This window comes from Echeneis naucrates, chromosome 10 (assembly GCF_900963305.1).
Source record: "Echeneis naucrates chromosome 10, fEcheNa1.1, whole genome shotgun sequence".
NCBI classification, from domain to species: Eukaryota; Metazoa; Chordata; class Actinopteri; order Carangiformes; family Echeneidae; genus Echeneis; species Echeneis naucrates.
Window position 1 is genome coordinate 19,815,003 of NC_042520.1, and position 19,699 is coordinate 19,834,701.

Below are 19,699 nucleotides of genomic sequence, written 5' to 3' on the forward strand. Positions count from 1 at the left end.
GAAACTCAGAAGTCGGAATTTGTATCTGCATATAATGAGCGCATTTTTATTTACCCCTTTTAATTCATAAAAATCCCCATAAATTAAGCCATCGTTACACTCCTTCCGTCAGTATTTTTTAAGTCAATCCACAGTAAAGAACAACCCTTCCAGATTGAAACTTGACTTAAGACATGATAGGCAATACTATACACAACACTACTATTCTGTGTTTTTCGAAAAGCTTGAGATTTTCTTACAGATGTATCTTTAACTGCTCAATCTAACTGGAACTCACCAACACATTCTCCTGTAATCCTGTTGCTTTTGTTTGTGGTAGTTTGGACCAAGAAACCTTCACAGTTTTGGAAAAGTAGGTTTCTAAAATGTGACGGCTCAGATGGATCTTTGTATTGCAACTTGCCACCAAACAGTCTGCTGGAGGACACTGCAGCTGGAGTTCTTAGTCTCTTTCTATATTCGTTAAATTTCCTGCAGCTTCACTGCTTTGCTTCAGTCTCGCTGCTCTCACCAACCTTGTTTCCAGTAACAGCAGGCAGTTGTCTTCAATGAGGAACAGCTCAGGTAAACCCACTTTTTCTGATCCCAGCAGCACCAAACAGCAAAACACAAAGTTCTCAATTGGCTCAGTGAAGCGTTTTGCACCTGAAAGCTGCAAGTCAACACGGAGAGTACAACAACTGGATAGCTAGTTTTTTTTTTTTTTTTTGCTGCATCAGCTTCATAGGCTGATTATCTTTAAGATGCCATCAGGAGCCAAATAAACTAATGATGCTGCTTCAAAATAAAGCGGGAGTAAAGATCTGGTGTTGCTTGTTATTCGGGACTCTGAGCAAATCAAGGAATTAACAGCAAACACTTTGTGTCCTATGGCTACTGAACATCTGTTGTGCTGTGGGACACATTCCACATTGTTGTTATAGTGACCGAAATTTAATTCTCACTATTTACAGCAGTGGTTTGAGAGAACATTTTGTCATTCACCAGATTGTTATCATTGTGGAGTGGAAATAAGGTTTCTTTGTCACAAAAATAAAGAGTGCCTTTCACTGTTGAGTTGATTAATTCATTTTAGCAGTCATCAATATCTTTGTCTTTGCCTATCTAACTTTTTGGATGGCTACCATCTTTGTCTTAAGAGAGGAACAAAAAGCAGGAAACTCTGGGACAACAATACTTGACCTGAGTCAACAATATGAATAACAATTTCCCTGCTAATCCTGGCCTGGGCAGGGATTTAGACTGGTGAGCTTCCAGACTTCAGTCCACTTGGCTAAAGTGGGCTCACTCTTGCTGTTGTTATTGTTTAGTGAAGCAGATGCTGAAGGGACCACCTCACCTTTATGCTCTCTCTCTTCATCAGTACCAGTCTCTCCATCAAGGTTGCAAACAAAGAATTACCATATTCATGAAGCAGACAGATGACAAATGAAAGGGAGGGCAAATAAATAAATAAATAAATAAAATGAATAAATAAATAAAAAATTCCACAAAACAAAATCCATTCTTTATCACGCTTTCATCACATATCGATCTTCCTTTCTCCTGCAATTATTCCCCCAATTCCTTTGATACACTTTCTCCTCCCTATCCACTTTGCGTCCCTTCATTTTCCCTCTGTCCACCTGTGTCTCTCACGACTGTCAACAGCCTGACAGAGATGGCGTGTGTGAGTTTGCACATTATGACACTGATGGAAACGCTAAACACCTTCTATATTCTGTATTATGTAGCGTGTGCGTTGTGAGCGAATGGAGACAGATGAGAACTGAAACCATGTGTATGTGTGTTGACAGTGATAAAGCACCAACTGACATAATCCATCAATACAAAAGTCTTATTGACTAAAATGTGTGTGTGTCCTTACTTTCCCTCCTACTTTCTGCCTACCTTTGTTTCCTTCTTTCCTTCGTACGTCTTTGATTAACCTACCGTCCAGTTTGTCTTGTTTGTTCCCTTAAATGTTCTCCCAGTTGATTTGCCCTCCATTCACCGTATACACTTGCAGGTCTCAGCAGCTAACAGCCACATGCAACTCAAGGAATGTGTTGGTTGGCTGCTGGCAATTATTGAATGGATTGGCAAGAGACTTTTGCACATTCATTCTCCATACAGGATGGACAGAATGACTTGAATAATCCCCTGACATGTCGCCTTTCCAGCTAAGTGTAAGACATTTATGATTCCATTCGTCATACAAAAACTTTTGCGCTACTTTTGTTCCTTGAGATGCTTGAAGAAACTAAGCATCATTGTTGCTTCTGCCCAATCACTTACTGACTGTCCTGTACTCTTAACTGACATCAGCCGGATAGAACCTGCAGGGGAGTGACAGGGTGCAGGGGTCCAGTCCAGGTCACCATGCGCCACCACTGCGCCCCGTGACAATTTTCGCTTCTGCTGTGATTCTGACCCATTTGCCACTGCTCCATCAACCATCAGGCTTTCTCGTTTCCTCCTTTTTCTAGTTTCTCACAAACCTTTCTAGGATTGTGGCCCTCATTCCTTCCTGTCTCCTTTCTGCCGTTTCTGCCCTTCTGACATCCTTAAGCTTTCTTTCATCCTTTGCCACCGGGCTTTTTTTTTTTTTTTTTTCTTGCCTGATCTTATTTCTACCATTGACCCTTGTGTCCTACCTGCCCACATTCTCCATTGTTTCTCATTCCTTTACTTTGTACTTTTTTATTTTTCATCCTTAATCCAACTTTAACTTTCTCACTTATTTCCATTCATTTCCGAGCACCAGTTCCTCTTTTTCTTTTAATCACTGTTATTTATGCCAGTAAAATAAATGAATAATTTGCTGCGTATTATTGTTGCAAACTTTGGAGCCATTGTGCTGCATTATTCTGCTCTGAATTACATGTCTGAAGAGGCTAACAACTGCAAACACAACACGAGTCTCTACCATGGATGAAAATCTGAAAATATAAAGACTTTAACTCCATTTATTTCATCCAGTAACCCTCCCACCTCACATTATCTCTCTGTGACAGTTTGAAAGGGAATAATGACAGGAAGCATCACCATTTTAAAGCACATGAATGAAACGACTGAACGAGCTGAAAGACAAAAGGACAGTTATACATATAGAAGAGCGGTGCGAGGAAGACAGAGGGGTGGAAGAAAGTGAGATAGAGGCAGACACCTCGTGGGGACAGAAGAAGACAGATGCAAAAGACAAGAGGGGAGAGGGAGGAAGAAGACAGAGAGCCTGAATCCTTATCTTACCCTGCCTTTCACAGCCAACCGCTCACTGGCACTTAATACAACTGTGTCTGCGTGACAGAAAATTCCTGAGTGTGTTTTGCTGTTTGTGTTGCTGTACCACTATTTTTCTATCCATTAATCACACTTATCTCTTCAATTACCTGAGTAATTATTTGGTTACATGTCACTTTTAAGAGTGTGAGGTAAAGTCAAGAAACACAGTCTAAAACTGGCGGCAACTCCTTTTTATTCAAGAAACTTAAACAAGAGACTTAAAAGATGAACAAAATCTCAACTGACTGTTCTGTCAGTTGATAAATGCGCTGTATATCCAGTTTGCAAGTGAGTGTATCTACAGGTGTCCAGATGTGTGTTTGTGTGTGTAGTTGATTTTCATGTGGCTCGCATGCACATAATGCTCACGTGTAAAATATATCGCTCCATATGTATATCTGTGTGTGTATGAAAAGCAATAAAAAGAAAGACCACGACAAAAAAAAGACATATTATTGGCAAGTGAATTTAACTCTCGATAAATATTTGCTATAAGTTTGTGACTGGAAAATGACCTGGACTCAATTCTGGAATGGGTAACTAAAAACAAATGGATTCTGAATGTAGCAAAGACTAAATGCATTACCTTTGGTTCAAACTATGCATTAAGAATTAAGAACAAACTAAAAATATGTATTAAGGGAAGTTTTATAGAACAGGTCAACGAGGTTAAACTTCTAGGAGTCCTACTTGATGAACATCTGTCATGGCAAAAGCACATAGACAAATTAACTGGTAAAATGGGTAAAAGGAATATCTATGATAAGAAAACATTGCTCTCTACTAACACCGCTTACATGCTTAAAGCTTATTCAAACATTGGTACTATCACACCTTGACTACTGCCCCAGCCATCTGGTCTAGTGCAGCAAAAAAGCATTTAAATTAACTACAGATAGTGCAGAATAGATGTCATTGCGTCAAAGCAACTTAAATGTCTATACTCCAGAATAACCTTCACTCAGCACATATATAATCACAGAATGAGACAAGTAAGCAGGGGCCATGTTTCCATTCCACTCCCAAGATCAAATACGATGAAAAGAACTGTTATGTACAGGATTATTTCACAGTGGAATAGGTTGCCATATGCCATGACCCAAGCAACAAGTAAAGAATGTTTTAAAAAGCAACTTAAAAGGTTCTTTTTGTGGACAGACATACACAATGCTTTGTAGTAACGTTTATGATGAACGTAATATATAGCCATAGTGGTTAGATTTTATGATAAATGTCATAAGGTGTGTGGGGGGTGGGAGGGTATTGATTGATGTAATTGTATTCATTTATGTGTGGGGTATGGTGTGCTGTATTCTGTGATGTACTGTATGCAGATGTGTGAGTTTTTGTGTGGATTTGCTGTATTTTTCTGTGTGGACCCCAGGAAGACTAGCTGGCATGTTATGTCCGCTATTGGGGATCCAAAACAAAATAAAATAAAAGTTGAGGACCATACCTCCCCAGGACATACTTATACAACCTCATTTTCCTTCGACTGAAGAATGCTGAAGTTGAGAAAAAAACAAAGACGACATGATCATTTAACACTGTAGCAATTAGCTGAGCGTCACTGGCTTTAAATCTGACTAACATTTAGAACCAGGAACGCTGGGAAGTAAAATGAAGGACAGCAAATTATGAATCCGAACAATTGGTTAGACTTGTGACGAATGAAAAGACCATTTTACTGCAAATGCTATTAAAATTAATTATGTTTCATTCATCAAATTCTAAGAATTAATCAGTGCTTGAGTTGATGTTCATATTGTCTTCATACTGATTTAATATTTCCATTCATTCTCACTCTCTAGTCTTTATTCATCAGTGGTAGTATGCTCTGTTCTTCTGACTCAGCAAAGTCAGAAGAACAAAGAAATGGCAATTTATTTTTTAAGTTGTAACCATGAGAAATCTTCTTTAGCTTGCATTAAGTGAACTGGACTAGACAAGCTGTCAGTCAGCATCTTTATTCATTTAATTCCACTCCTCACATGTATGGAGTCAGAACAGTCTCATAATGAATGAACTCTTGCGGGGCTTTTCACAAATGCGCATGCTTTGTTTCGTGGTTGTATTTCTGACTTCACAAATGTAATTTTGAGGCACACTTGTAATGTGAATTCACGGAGCATAAGAATTGCTGAACGTGCACGAACAAAATTTGTACGTTGAATTTTGAGACTGCCTTGACGTCGCAGGCCAACCAACAACACCACTGGCTGATAAAGCTGTCAATCTAATGTATGCTTTTGATTAACAGCTTCATCAGCCAATCAGGTGTTTTTGCTTTCAGCCAATCATATGGCCTCTTACAATTCTCCACACTTAAACCATTGGTGACTGTTGTCGTTATGGCAACAATAAACAATATGTTTTGCAAAGGCGGCATGTAACATACGGTCACATAGTTTATGTTCAAACATGTCACTTTGCTAAGCAGGACGTTTCAGCTGATTTACAACGAGGGGACAGTCAGATAAATGTTACTGACAGGCCTAGGTTGATTAAGTCTCTCCACGCGATTGGCTGAAAGCAAACACACCTGACTGGCTTTATCAGCCAATGGTGACGTTGGTTCACCTGGTACAGCAGGTCAGTCTGAAAATTCAACGTACAGATTTCATAAATGCTTACTCACCAATTCATATGCTCTGGGAATTTATATTGAAAGTGTGCCGCGAAATTATATTTGGGAAGCAGAGCACATGCATTTCGATTGTGTGTATTTGTGAAAAGCTACGAAATAAAGCATGTGCATTTGTAAAAAGCCCTGTGAGAGTTCATTCAATATAAGAATGTTCTGACTCCATGCACATGAACCTGAATTCATTTAAGGGGATGAACATTTGAATGAGTTAAATATGAAATAAATATTATCATGACATATAATCCAAAATTGTTCATTAGACAGAATACGTGTTGGGCTCTTATAAACAGAGAGCGCACAAAAAGACCTTTTGTCACGGCTAGTTACAAACATGGGAAGACGTGGGAACGCTTGGGACATTTAGATAATATCATTCTAAGTCATTTTCAAACTTTTTGAGCTGCTAATAGGAGGGATAGTCCTGCATGTGCATTTAACACCACCACACTTCTGACAACATGGCACTGGGGATATGCAAATAACCCCTCCATCTGAGCGCTTAACTCTTTTTTCTGTATTCTGTATTTTTTTTTTAATGTTTATATCATGTATCAATCTGTAATTACGGGCTTGTTTCCTCTTTTGCCCGTAGCCCACATTAGTATAAAAACAATGAGCTCATTGAATCGTGTTATTAACCTACAGCATATTATGGAATAATAATAATAAATAATAATAAAAAAAGCAGAAGAAAGTGAGGAGACCCATGTAGGCTGGTAAAGAGGAGAAAAGAAAAACGTGAATGAAAAGGGAATGAAGAAAAGGAAAATGGGCAAAGGAACTCACGGTTAAAGTGCAAAGAATGAATGAATGAGAGGACAAAAGAACGGAGGCGGTAGAAAAGAGAGAGAAGGAACAGAGGGGTAGAGGAGAAAAGAAGGGAAAGGAACAACATAACTGTAGTTGCTGATGTAAATCTCCCTCGGGTTAAAACATAATGATAATTAAAAATGTACCACAGGGTCACACTGCGACGGTACTGCGCGTGTGCGCGTGTGTGCATATGTGCAGCTTTTTTTTGCTGTAAGTCAGTTTGTGTGTCTGTATGGTGTTGCTGAATTTGCAATGCCCATTAAAAGGTGTCCCTGCTGCAATCTGTGTACAGAGGCCTTAGGGCCTATTTGTTACCACATCAATCTGGAGTTAATGGAAAGACACACACACCACACACAACCCATGACAAACACACAGACATACACACACAGATTCAAACACAGATCCCAACACATTTCTGCCTACAGTGCAAACATTGTCAGAGAGACCGCTGAACAACAGGACACATACATGCACACAGGCACTTCAACACACACACACACACACACACACATTCACACACGCACACAGCTTGCAAGGAAGTCTGGTAATCGGGCCCACAGCAGAACACAGCAAAGGGTTTTGTACACAGGAAAACCCTAATGAGGTCCCTTCAGTTCAAGAATCTGTGTCTCTTTATTTCACTCTTAGTTTTCTTCATCAGACCTTTCTTGTTGTTCCCAGTGGAAACTTAATTTTTCGCTTGCTTTCATATTAGTGCTAACATTGCTAAACTGACAGCTTTGAGGTTGCGGTAAATTACTGATTGAAACATCCTCTACGCTCAACCTGAAAATCACCCAGTGAAGACGAATCAAAGTGAAAAGACTACATTTGAAAATGTCACGCTTTTGACTGTCTGCCAGTCCTCATCAGTAGATAAAGCGGTGCAGCAGCAGACTCTGTAAATGTTTTAGCACAAATTAAATTGGACTGAATACATATCTGCTCATGAGTCACTGTTAATCGCTGACTAGCGGAGATAAAGGAATAAAAACACAGTGGGACTGTAATGGGTACAGCACAGAGAGACAAGGGGGCAGGGTGGCAGCGCCGCCTCGGCACGCTCACGGCGCCAGCATCTTTCAGTTGTCTGACCAGAGACATCCAGTCCCCGCCAGTGCCAGAGCTGCTCTGTAGATGAACTTGACCTCTGACAGAAGCAGTGTCCTTTTCGGGTTCAGCAAAGTATTTATTGGCAGATAATGTGACACCCAGGGGTACCAAATGAATACATAATCACCACAAAGGGTGACGGTAAAAGTTGGCCAGAGCTAGTCAAGGAAGGGCATGCGCTTGACTGTTGGACTAGTTGTTTGGACTAGTTGGATTTACATCTATATTGAACAATTCTGCACCTCAATATTACGGCGAATGTGCTAATGTGTGAGCTCAGTGACAGATATAGTCCACACTTTAAGTAGTGAAAGACAGGCACGGACCTTTAAAATGTGGCATCATGTCCACCTTTTTTTTTAAAAGCAACTCTCATCACAGTTTATGTGCCATGACTGCCATCCTTATGATTGTAACCATAAGTATGAATTACCATTTACAGAACTTGCAGAAAGAAAAGGTTGTTTAAAGATCTGCGTCTCTGATATTATGACTTGATTAGGCGATGAGTCTAGAGGAACTGAGCAGCGAACGGAACCTGCATTAAATGGCTCCCTGCCAGGAGCTGATCAGTGGACGCTGCAATGGTTTTCTAGAGTCAGGGTTTTGGAGAAAACCCTAATATCAACTTTCTTTTTCTAGATTTCACGGTGTCAGAGGATTCATGGTTCATGAGGTATAATGAAAGTAACCTCTCTCTTTAAATATATCATCCATTATAATCATTATATTTAAAATCAAAGTTTTTACATTTTTTTGCCCTCATCACATAGTTTTTTTCCACCTGCTTCTTGATCATGACATTGAAGAAAATCCAATCAGCCATTAGCAGACCTAGGGCCCTCTTCTGTGCACAGTGTCATAGAGGAATTATAGTTGTGGGGCTTCAATAGTCTGTGCAATCAATATAATTAAAAAGTGTGGACTATGGTGGCACTGGAGATACTGGAACTGCGATGCATCAGCTTGGGATACCTTTTTCTCCTTCACAATTTTCCGACGGCAATGGAAATTGTTGAGAGGAGAAAGCTCAAAGCAAATTGAAACAAACATTTACAAAACCATTTCACCGTAGAGCTGCTGTCTACAGCCCTTCCACTCTGTATCTAGTGACTGAAGGACACAGAGTATTGTCATATTCAGTAACGAGACAATGTAGACCTTCGCACTGCCATCACAAAGAAAGTGAAAATAAGTGTCTTTTTTTTCTTTAGTCAGTGTCACTATGTAGGGGTGACTTCCAATACTGAACAATAAATCAAAACCAATGCGTCAGGTTTCTCTTGCATGACACTCATTAATCCTTTTCATCAAGTGAAATTCAAACTTTCAGGATCATTTATGTCTGGAGGTCATGGCAGTTGAGCTGACCACCACTGTTATTCCAGGGCATAAATGTAGCAGTCCATGGCAGAGTCCCAAAGGGGCGCAGGAGCACAACACCATGAAGAAACCCCACAAAAAAAAAAAAAAAGACATTTCACAACAGTCATGGATATATTTTTAAAATGAGGGCCTCAAGGATTACCACTTGAATAAACAGAGAACAGTTGTTAGTTCTTACCAGGTGTGATTTCTATCGCCGTGTCTTGTCTCTCGGGCGGAAAAAGGACCTTGGGAGGCTGAGTAGTTTGGAGAGCTGAAAAGGAAACAGAGTGAGAAAGATATACAGAGGGAAAAGTTAATTTTCCGAAGTGAGTGAGAGGTTTAAACTAATGAGCTTTGGCTCTGAAAGATATAGCATCATATGAGGGGCTCATCATTCTAACATAGCAAATTTTCCACATCAAAAAACCACAAAGGTGAAGTAGAAACCCACTACATTGTTCAATTCACACAGACATTTGTTGTATCAATCCAACATTTAATAAGTATGACCAAGTATTTATTCTTGGAAAGAACACTGAGTGTTTCATTCATACATAGCTGCAAACTCTGAAGATAAAGGCAACTAAGCAAGTACTTAAAGAGTGAGAAAACTGAGGGTATATATAGAATAATGCAGGCCTGAGATCCTGTTTTGTCTGAAAAACACAGTTTCTGTGTGGCTGGAGAGCTGCACAGTTTCACTATGTTGCCAGGGAAAGTGCAGGTAGGGATCTGACCTTTGCTTTGCACATTGATTTCTGCCTTACAGTATCACAAAGCCAAATATAAAGAGACTACAAAGACCTGACTGTCACACCCTCAGAGACAGCTTGTCTCTTCATTCTGTCTGTCTCTGTGTGGACAAACAGGACGACTGACTACTGTATGTTTCCTGATGACCAGCAGACTCTCTCTGCCAGCACCTGAAGCGCCTTTCAATTTAACCTCAATGGACTCTGAGCACTGATGCTTGTTGCTGGTCAACTCCTTCATCCTCACTGCCTCCAAATAATTCTGCTGCTGCGTTTAGTATTTCAGTTCTTCTTTGGAACGTAATGTAAGCATCCATGCAAACACGTCCTTTACCTATGATTGGCTGAATAAACAACAGAATGGATTGCGATGACATGTGATAGTAGACTATGAGTCCTACATGATATATGGCCAAAAGTGAGTTATCACTGTTATCCAAAGCGGTTTACAATATCCCTCTTTTCATGTTTGCTCTCACACACTCTGACACCTATGGCCGCAAGCCTCTATGCAAGGTGCTGGTGTGCACACCAGGGTGGCCGGTGTCTTGCACAAGGACGAGTTGAAATGTGGACTGGAAGAAGTGGAGATCAAATCACCAACCCTGTGATTCGTGGACAAAGTGCTCCACCCCCCTGATCCTCAGGTACGCCACACTGTCCTCTGTCATCAGTCATCCTAATGACTTTCCTCTAGTGGCCACCTTGAGGTTGACACTTCCACTCCCATCAATTACCAGAAAATCTACTAAGACATTAATGCCCCCTGCAGGATGAATTATGATTCCTTTATAATCCCTTTGTATTTTACATAGTGTCATGATCAGCTCAAATAGTTAATTAGTTTACCATTGTTGTACTAACTGATATTCCCCATCATCATTAGTTAGCAAATGCTAGCATGCTAATACTCTACTGGGGTCTTTCAACATACTGTAATAAACAGCGTACCCGCTAAATGTTAATATTGCCATTGTGACCACATGAGCTTACTGACCACTGTGTCTCAGTCCTAGCGTCACAGACCAGTTAGCACGGACGCAATCCTTCCATCCACATTGTCTGTTTAGCTCATCGAACATTGGAGACTTGGTCCACTTTGTGAGGAGAGGCCTTTTGGGAGGGTAGATATGCTCAGCCAGCAAGATGAGGGTGTGTGCACACTCACAGCACCAATGCCTGCCCTCCCCCACGGTTGTGTATTAGAATAATGGTCTACTTGGGACCATATTTATTGCATTGTAACACTAACAGCCACAGTCACAAAGCTCATTGTTCGTGTCAGAGTTCAGTGAAAACAGTGTTTGGAGGATCCTTCCCAGCCACATCTGTCTAAATGCTCTTCCGTTTTTTTTTTTAATGACAAGAATATCATTTTCTTTTCTCATTCACCTTGTTTTTCGACTTTCCCCCCAAAAATCTGTGTCAAACTTGATGCCACCTGACCCCTTTTTCTGTTTCGCTGATAAGACTGATAGTTTCATTTGCATTTTAAAGGTTCTGCTGAACCCTTCTAAGATTAATGGGACAACCTTTCACCGAGACCTGCTACTCTCCTCTTCAGTCCTCACATCCTCTACATTTCCTTTACTTTACTTTTTTTCTTCCTGGGCCAATTGCCGTATTTTTACTGGCTGGCTTTTCAGGGCTTTGAGGTGGATGTGCCATTTCTGTAGCTGGGCGTATTAGCCTGCACCTTCCTGGTATTCTGGCTTCTCTTTGTTAACTTGACTATGTCAGAGGCAGAAGGAGGCACATTAGGTGCTATGTCAAAGTGCTTAAATAGCAGAGCAGTTTCTCTTCTACATATATCCATGCATTTATTGAATGACAAACTTTTTAACCACTCAAAAGTTTGCCATACTGGAATGTTATTGTTTGGTAAATAGTTCTTTTTGAAATAGCGCAAATCTCAGCTTCAACACGACTGGCACCAATTTTGGCCCAAAAAAATGCACAAAAGCCAACTTTGTGCATGAGCAAAAGAAGACTGTCTGTGTGCAGGTTTTGGGGCCTGTGTTAATCTGAATAAAAATAGGAATATCAAAAGGTGTGTTGTGGTGAATAGATGATAATGATGGGGTTGGTGTTTACTTTTAGTGCATAGCTTCAGAGAAACATACACACGAGTGCGAATCTTAGATCTTTGTCCTTTACACAATGGCTGTTTGTCTGGAAAATTACAGTGCCCTATTGATGTGGAAAGTGTGTGTCTGCGTAGGTCTGCATGTGTGGGATTTGTGTGGTGTGCCATTAGATTGTAAGCATCGGCAGAGCCTCTTCCATGACTGACAACATCAAAGTAATTATTGGAGCTTAATTCTGCCTGATTACGTGGTCTCTGAAAATATATTTAAAAGGATATTTTACAAAAGAAGTATGGGTTAGGGTTAGGGAAGATAGAGAAACAGATATTGTAAATGCTATTATGTCAAAATTCTGAAGCGATGCTTAACCAAAAATGAAACGGTAATGGCAAGGCTTGTTATTCCTATGTAGCAAGCTTCTTTTTCACTTTTTTTTTCTCCTTGTATTGCAAACTCATTCTTTTCTTATAATGAAGTCAGTGTGCTAACCAGCCAGCCATCACATTACTTTCTGATCACTGTAGCTTTGGTTAACTATTCCTGGCCCATCTCGTCATATTCAGACAGCTTCTCACTGTGTCCTGAAAAATGTATCTCTTGCATTACAAACACAGTGTCACAGTTTTCAGTGTGAGCGTCTAAGCAAAGAGCACATCCATAATAAACTAGCTGAATCTTCCTCTTTCACTAACTCTTTCTGGCATGTTCAACACCAATTATTTGACAATTTTGTTGGGCAGCTTGAACAGCAATTATCAAAATAGACCAAAAGGACTTGAGGTGGTTGCAGGATTGACTCATACTTTTCTATGGGTTGTCAAAAGCGCTGGAACTAAGAAATATTTTTTCTGGCCTTATTCGATAGGACAGCTTGAAGAGTGACAGGAAATGGGGAGAGAGAGAGAGTGGGGAAAGACAGGGGGCAAAGGACACTGGCTTGAGATAAACCAGTGTAGCCAATGAGGACGTTGTATCCTCCTTTTTCCCTCCGCTGCCCCAATTCAGAAAATTTATGATGGATATATAATTTGGTAAAATCCAAGTTGATGTTTTCCACAACTTGTTTGCTTTCACGAACCCAAAGATTGGCAGTATGAACCAGATTTTCCCAAGAGCTTTTCTCTGGAAAATTACTAAATTGTTTAGCAAATAACTCCTGAATTGTTCTCTGTTAATTGAAGGATCAAACACTTCACTTCCTGTTTCAAGCCTGAAACTGCCATCAACAAATCCCCAGTTTGGCAGTGCAGACAGTAAGCAGTATGATTAATATCGTAATTGAAATAAAAAGAGTTTATGTGATTTCCACTTCAATACCTTAAACTGTATCTAACTCAGTGTGTGTATGCTCATGCTTCAAACAAGGTGTGGCCTTTCTCTGTTATGTGGTGCATCAAGTCAGACAGCCATAAGCATTACACAGCAATAGGGTTCGGGAAATCAAAGTTTGTTTAGTATGAGATGAAAAGCTGCCATTTTCTTTACATTTGTCATTGTACATTGTAAAATAGGAAATTTAGACCATTTTAAAGTCATTTCACTCACCTCATCACCTCAGCTCGTCGAGTGTTATAACTAACACTGTCTCAGCCGAGTCTTTATCTGCAAGGATGTAGTGACTACAGTTTATATGTTAAAAGAAACGAAACCTTTTCTTTTTTTTTTTTTCAATAATTACTTTGAAACATCGAGACGGAGAAGGAGAAGGAGAATCCAACATGTGGTACCTTTCTGTTACATGAGAAAACTAAAGGACATTCCTTAATATTCAGAAAAATATTCATAATTATATGTCTATTTACTCAGCATGATGTTAATTATTCCTGCAATGTGACCTTGACTGTGGTGTGCTAAAAATTAAATGACCTTGACATTTTAGGGTTCACTTAATTTTGACCTTCTACTGCTTGGTGACTCTTTTAATCTGGCCTCTGCCACTCTGGACATTTAATTTTAATCACAGCAGGATAGAGTTTCCTCATTCCTCAAGATACATGCAATGAAAGGATAAACTTGTGCGAGCAGTGCACTTAAACATAATTTTCATTACTGATTAACAGTCTGGAGAATTAAAACAGTATTCAATCATGGCCCAACTTTTCTTCCAACTGTCAAAAAAGCTTTGTGCCTCTTTCAAGTGATAGTTTGAACTGTATGGCATGAGACAACAGAACTGTCCACTGTATTACTCAGCTATTTGAGCCATTCAGAGCTTAGTGTTAGTGCACTTCTGCGTAGTAATACTTTAGTTCAGTGGTTGAGTGAGTGTACTTCCATGAAAATGGACTGTTTGACTGATAAAGCTGCAAAAACATTCACAATAGAGCAAACCCTTTTTTTCTGTGGTTTTTTTTTTTTTTTTTTTGCAGATGGCAAAACATAATTTTTTGGTTGGTTCCATCAACAGCAGTACATCAATTATCTGTGTTTTCTAAATTGATAAGGCACCGATCCAAATCTACTGCAGGTAACAAGAAGACTATGCATGAGTTCTGTGGTTGGATTATCCGACTTTGGCATGAAATCAGCTGTTCAAGAGACTACATGCATTTATATATTTTGGTAAAATCACCACTAACCTGGCCTTTGTTATCTGTCAAACAGCCAATCCACTATCTCTAGCTGGTGAAGACAGTCCTGACTAAATTTAGAAACAGAAGACAACTTCATGGACAAAGAATCAATTTGAGTATTACAATGGCCACTTTGGATAAAATGTCATCTTATTACAAGTTTGTGTACTTCAATGCAAAATAATACTACATAATAAATAAGGTTAGAGTTATAGATGTCATAGAGTTATGATATGGAGCTATAGATATCAATCATATTTTTTTTGTACCGGATCAACAGAATTCAAAATTGTGGGTGGTCTAAAGTGAGATTTTTCACAGGAATAAAGTGGAACAAAAGTGGAAAAATACCAGTGAAGATACTTTGCAGGAGAACCGCACATGAACTTCAGTCCTGTACTCACTGCATTTGCGTAAACAGCTTGGACTAAACTACACTGTCAGCCGTTCTGTTTTCTAAAACCAACAGTGCCAAATGTGTACACGTCGTGCTGTTCAGTGTGCATAATCAGACACTATATTCTGTAAATCAAATTGGTGTGACCTTTTGGTGAGTTATGAAATGCCTTGTGGAGCGGAGAGGCCAGAGAGATTTCTGTTCAGGCCTGATACATTTGGACTTGTGTCATGCCCTATTCACAGTAAGACTCATTTATTCCTGTCAGAATCCACTCTGACTTGGTTTTATTTACTTATTAATATATTTAATTTCTTGTGCACATTAGTTTCTCTGACAGAGAAATTCTGAGGGGAAAAATAAAATGGTTTCATTTGTTTGAAGCAAAGCGAATAGCCAGATTCTTGTTACATCAGTGAATCTTGAAGCTTTGACATTAAATAGATTCACGGGCAGAATGAGGAGGGGTCGTTCCCTTGCTTTTGCCAGAACTGAGGAATAACGAAAGCGGCACAGCAGAGTAAGGCTGTTAGAATATTTGACAATTTCATACCTCTTTAAGATCTTACAAATAATTTTCCACCCATCACATTTCGTACTCTGTCACCACTGCCACAATATTTTCACTGGGAATTTGTGTGTGTGTGTGTGTGTGTGCTTATGGGAAAGTACATCCTCTACAAGTGTGAATTCTTGCATGATATTTCTGCATCATTCATGTCCTCTAAATTGATGGGGAATGAACAATATAATCAAAAACAAACTCTCTCAGAGTCAGAGCGTGTGCTTGTGTTTGTAGTTTTGTGTGTCCAATTGTGTATATGTGCTGACTAGGCCTGCTCATGTGCTCTGAGTTACAGAACAAATGCACCCACTGCACTTGTGTAGGTACAAGCAGTATGGGCAGATTTCTGCATGTCTAATGGCTGCAGGTTTTTGTCACCAATCAGTGTGTGTATTTGTGTATGTGAGAGTGCATAACACAGTGCATTTGTTTGCCATGTGTGTGTATTTTTCTCTATATTCTGATTTGAGTTGAGTGAGATTGTTCCACTAACTGCCTCATTGTTAGAATCATCGAAACAGTCATTACTGTGTTTGAGTCGATCATCGGCTCTCCTGTTTCACTTTAGAAGGTTAACTCAAGGGCACACAGTACAATACAAAGAATGCAAATGGTCCTCCTCATCTCGTCTAGCAATGAAAATCAATATTTCCCTGAACACTGAATTACTAGGTTTAAAATACTATCAATGAAAGCGAAGAATAGTTGGATAGAAATAGAAGGATAGCTGTAAAAAGAAATGACATTAGAAAAGAAAACCAGCAGAAGATAATACTGTGTCCATTTCCAGTGAGGTGGGAAAGTGACCACATTTTAAAATTGATTTAATGGCAACTCCACATGATGGATGCTGGCCGTTAGACATAGACATAGACATTAATAAAATTATCAGTAAATAGCATGACCAAATCAGAAAAAAAAAACAAACACTTGAACTAGTAACATAACAAATTTGAACACTGTTAGTTAAAAAGAGTTGTTCACACAGTTGGGAGTTGATATTTTAGTCTGCTGTCATACTATCGCACCGCCATCATTTCCAGCATGAAAAGCAGATCCGAATAAATCGTTGACTTAATTTATATTGAAGGTAAACTTTATCCACCATAATACCCCGTCGATGATACTGCTGAATGCAGCATTTAATTTGAGAGTCAGAGTCTCAGAAAAGAGTCTTCTCTCGTCTTCCTTAAAATTTAGAAGGAAATTTAATGAAAGCGTATATATTCAGAAAATGTGGCGGGGGAATTATTCTGCACTGAAAAAGGCATCTCTGAAAAAGAAACCTGAATCATAGCGAGAATGACGCAAGTCCAGCTTCATGGTAATATCATTATGATGATGTTGTGTTGTGTGAATCTGCATATGTTTATTGCTGATGCAACCACTGCTCTCTGGAGCCAGAGCCTGAGGGTGGAACACATGATGAAAACCAAGCGTGTGTGAGCTTGATGGGCCTTAATGCGACCCTGGTGCAGGTGCTGAGGCAGGGGAAACACGAAAGCAAGGGAGACTTTTTCATCCACACGCACACTGGCATTGCCATTGGAGACCATTATCACAGATACCATTTGTTCCGGAGCGGTGCCGCACCATAGAGACGACTCAATGGAAGAAACAAGCATTCTCTGTTAGCTGTACACACAGCAGAATGATTAAACAGGTTGCACAGGAGGAAAACAACACTTAACAATCTGGAATGTGACAAGTATGCCTTTAAATGGCTAGAGCCTGGTCTAACATCCATCCAGCCATCCATCTTCTACTGCTTTTTTGCGGGGGGTGCTGGAGCCAATCCCAGCTCACTCTGGGTGAGGGGCGGGGTCACCCTGGACAGGTCACCAGTCCATCACAGGGCCAACACACAGAGACAGACAGAGACCAACAACCACTCACACTCAAACTCAGACCTACAGACAGTTTAGAGTCACCAGTTAACACAAACATGATGTCTTTGGACGGTGGGAGGAAACCAGAGTACCTGGAGGAAACCCACACAAGCACAAGGAGAAGATGCAAACTGCACACTGAAAGGCCCCAGGCCGGGAACCAAACCTTTTTCGTTGTGGGGTGACAGCACCAACTGCTATGCTGCCGTACTGCCCCAGTTAATACCAAGCAGGATATATTTTGGATTCAGTGCAGCATGCCTTAAAGGAGCTATGATGTGTCTTATTTTATTATTTACTGGCAAAATCTCTCTATCTTTGGGGTGAAAAACTGAGAGTGTTGCAGCTCTAAGGCTAATAGATAATCTAAATGCTAAGCTGAAGCACGCTCACTTTATCAGATGGAGCAGGGAAACTGTTTGCATGAGAGGATTCAAATGCAGCAACACATTTTAACAAATGTAACACTGTCAGTATAAACAGGCTCAGCACAGCATTCATGAAATGGATCTTCCAGTTTCAATTCCATCTGATCCTGAAGCATTTAATGTAGAAAGTGCAAGATACACAGAGCTGATGAGTCTCAATAGAGGGTAAAATGCTCCTCAGGGGATAACAATGAAAAGCCCATTTGCTGGTGACCCCAGAGATCTCTTCCCATGTAACCGTCTGAAACACTCCCACAGGCAGGATCTAACATGACAACAGAGTTGTAATATATTTTCTTTTTTTTTTTTTTTTAAAGGAGGAAGCTAAAATCCAATTCAAAAACTATGGAAATCAGTAGTATAAATACAGACAGTTCACACCAACTCCTTGAGAAGCACAGCTGGCATCAGCACTCTGTGGTGTGTGGGTTTAAGACTATATACTTAGCGCTTCTAATTAGTTGATTTAAATCAGTTAGGGGACTCTTACCTTACTGCCTCTGGTCCCACAGACAGCATGGATGGGAAAACACACTATTTTCAGTGTAGGGGCTGGGGGAGGCTCAACCACCCAGAGAGATTTCACTAATTATCTTTCTACTATCTGTAGGCAATAGCACTCGCTCTGTCTCCAACCTCTTTACAAAGGCACAAGCTAAGCAGGTGGGACATTCCATATTGAGCAATGCAACAACTTTGAAATAGTCTTTTAAATTGCTGGCACCATCCACGGACACACACTCAAACCTCAATCTGTCTTTATATGTGTTTGAGGTGTTTGAGAAAAATAATAGTGATGAATAAGATGATCAGGAAAAGTTATCATAAACCAGACAATCCAATTTTAATCACTATCTTTGCACTAATTTTCAGTGTTTTCAGCAGCTTGTCTGTGTATATATTCCTAATTTAAGAAGGGAATAGATTATATCTTGGATCTTGATTTTGTTCTGTTTGTGCTAACATCTGGGGACATAGCAACTTTGGATACAGTTATTTTGCTGCTGAGGAAGCGAGAAATGAGAGCAACACTTCATGTTTGAAACAAACCTCCTGCAGCATTGGCCAAACATATTTAGGAGCGAAATCAAAGAACAGATAAAAGATGATGACTGCATCTCTGTCACACTTTGGAGACTGTTGTCCTGGCTCAGCTGTTATTGTTGTCTCAAATGCACTTTTGCTCTAGCTCAAAATAAAGTGTTTTTAATAATCAAATGTTTGTGATGCTACTCTGGTTCCTCCCACCGTCCAAAGATATCATGTTTGGATTAATAGCTGACTCTAAACTGTCTGTAGGTCTGAGTGTGAGTGTGAGTGGTTGTTGGTCTCTGTCTGTTGGCCCTGTGATGGACTGGTGACCTGTCCAGGGTGACCCCACCCTCACCCACCCCTACTTAACCTACACATGTTCAGGTGCCCCCACTGGGAATTGAACCGCGCCCACTAAGCTCAAATCACCACATTCATTCACTTATTTATTCACTGTCAGGGTTGTGCATTATTAGTGACCCCCATGGAGCATTTTGCCGACATATACGTTCCTTTTTATTCTGGGGAAAAAAAAAAACTTTTATGTAAAATATTAGCCAGTTCTGTTATTCCATATTTATAATGAATTCTGTTTTTAATGTCCATTTTCATGGGTATTTACCAAATGCCCGGGAAGACATGAGACATGACATGAGCTTCACAGTGTGCAAGGTTTGCAAAATGAGGAACCCATGCTTAACTGCACAATTTTTTTTTTTTTTAATGAAGAGACACTTTTATTTTTTGTTACTTAAGCAATATGTGACA

At 39.9% G+C, this 19,699-nt stretch overlaps 1 protein-coding gene across 1 annotated transcript in view; it reads right to left on the bottom strand.

The window, feature by feature from the left end:
• il1rapl2 (interleukin 1 receptor accessory protein-like 2) overlaps nucleotides 1–19,699 on the bottom strand; it is a 134,586-nt gene that overhangs the window by 46,541 nt on the left and 68,346 nt on the right. The window contains exon 6 of the mRNA XM_029511986.1: nucleotides 9,405–9,479. Within this exon, the coding sequence (XP_029367846.1) occupies nucleotides 9,405–9,479 (75 nt within the window). The remainder of the gene's footprint in view (nucleotides 1–9,404; nucleotides 9,480–19,699) is intronic.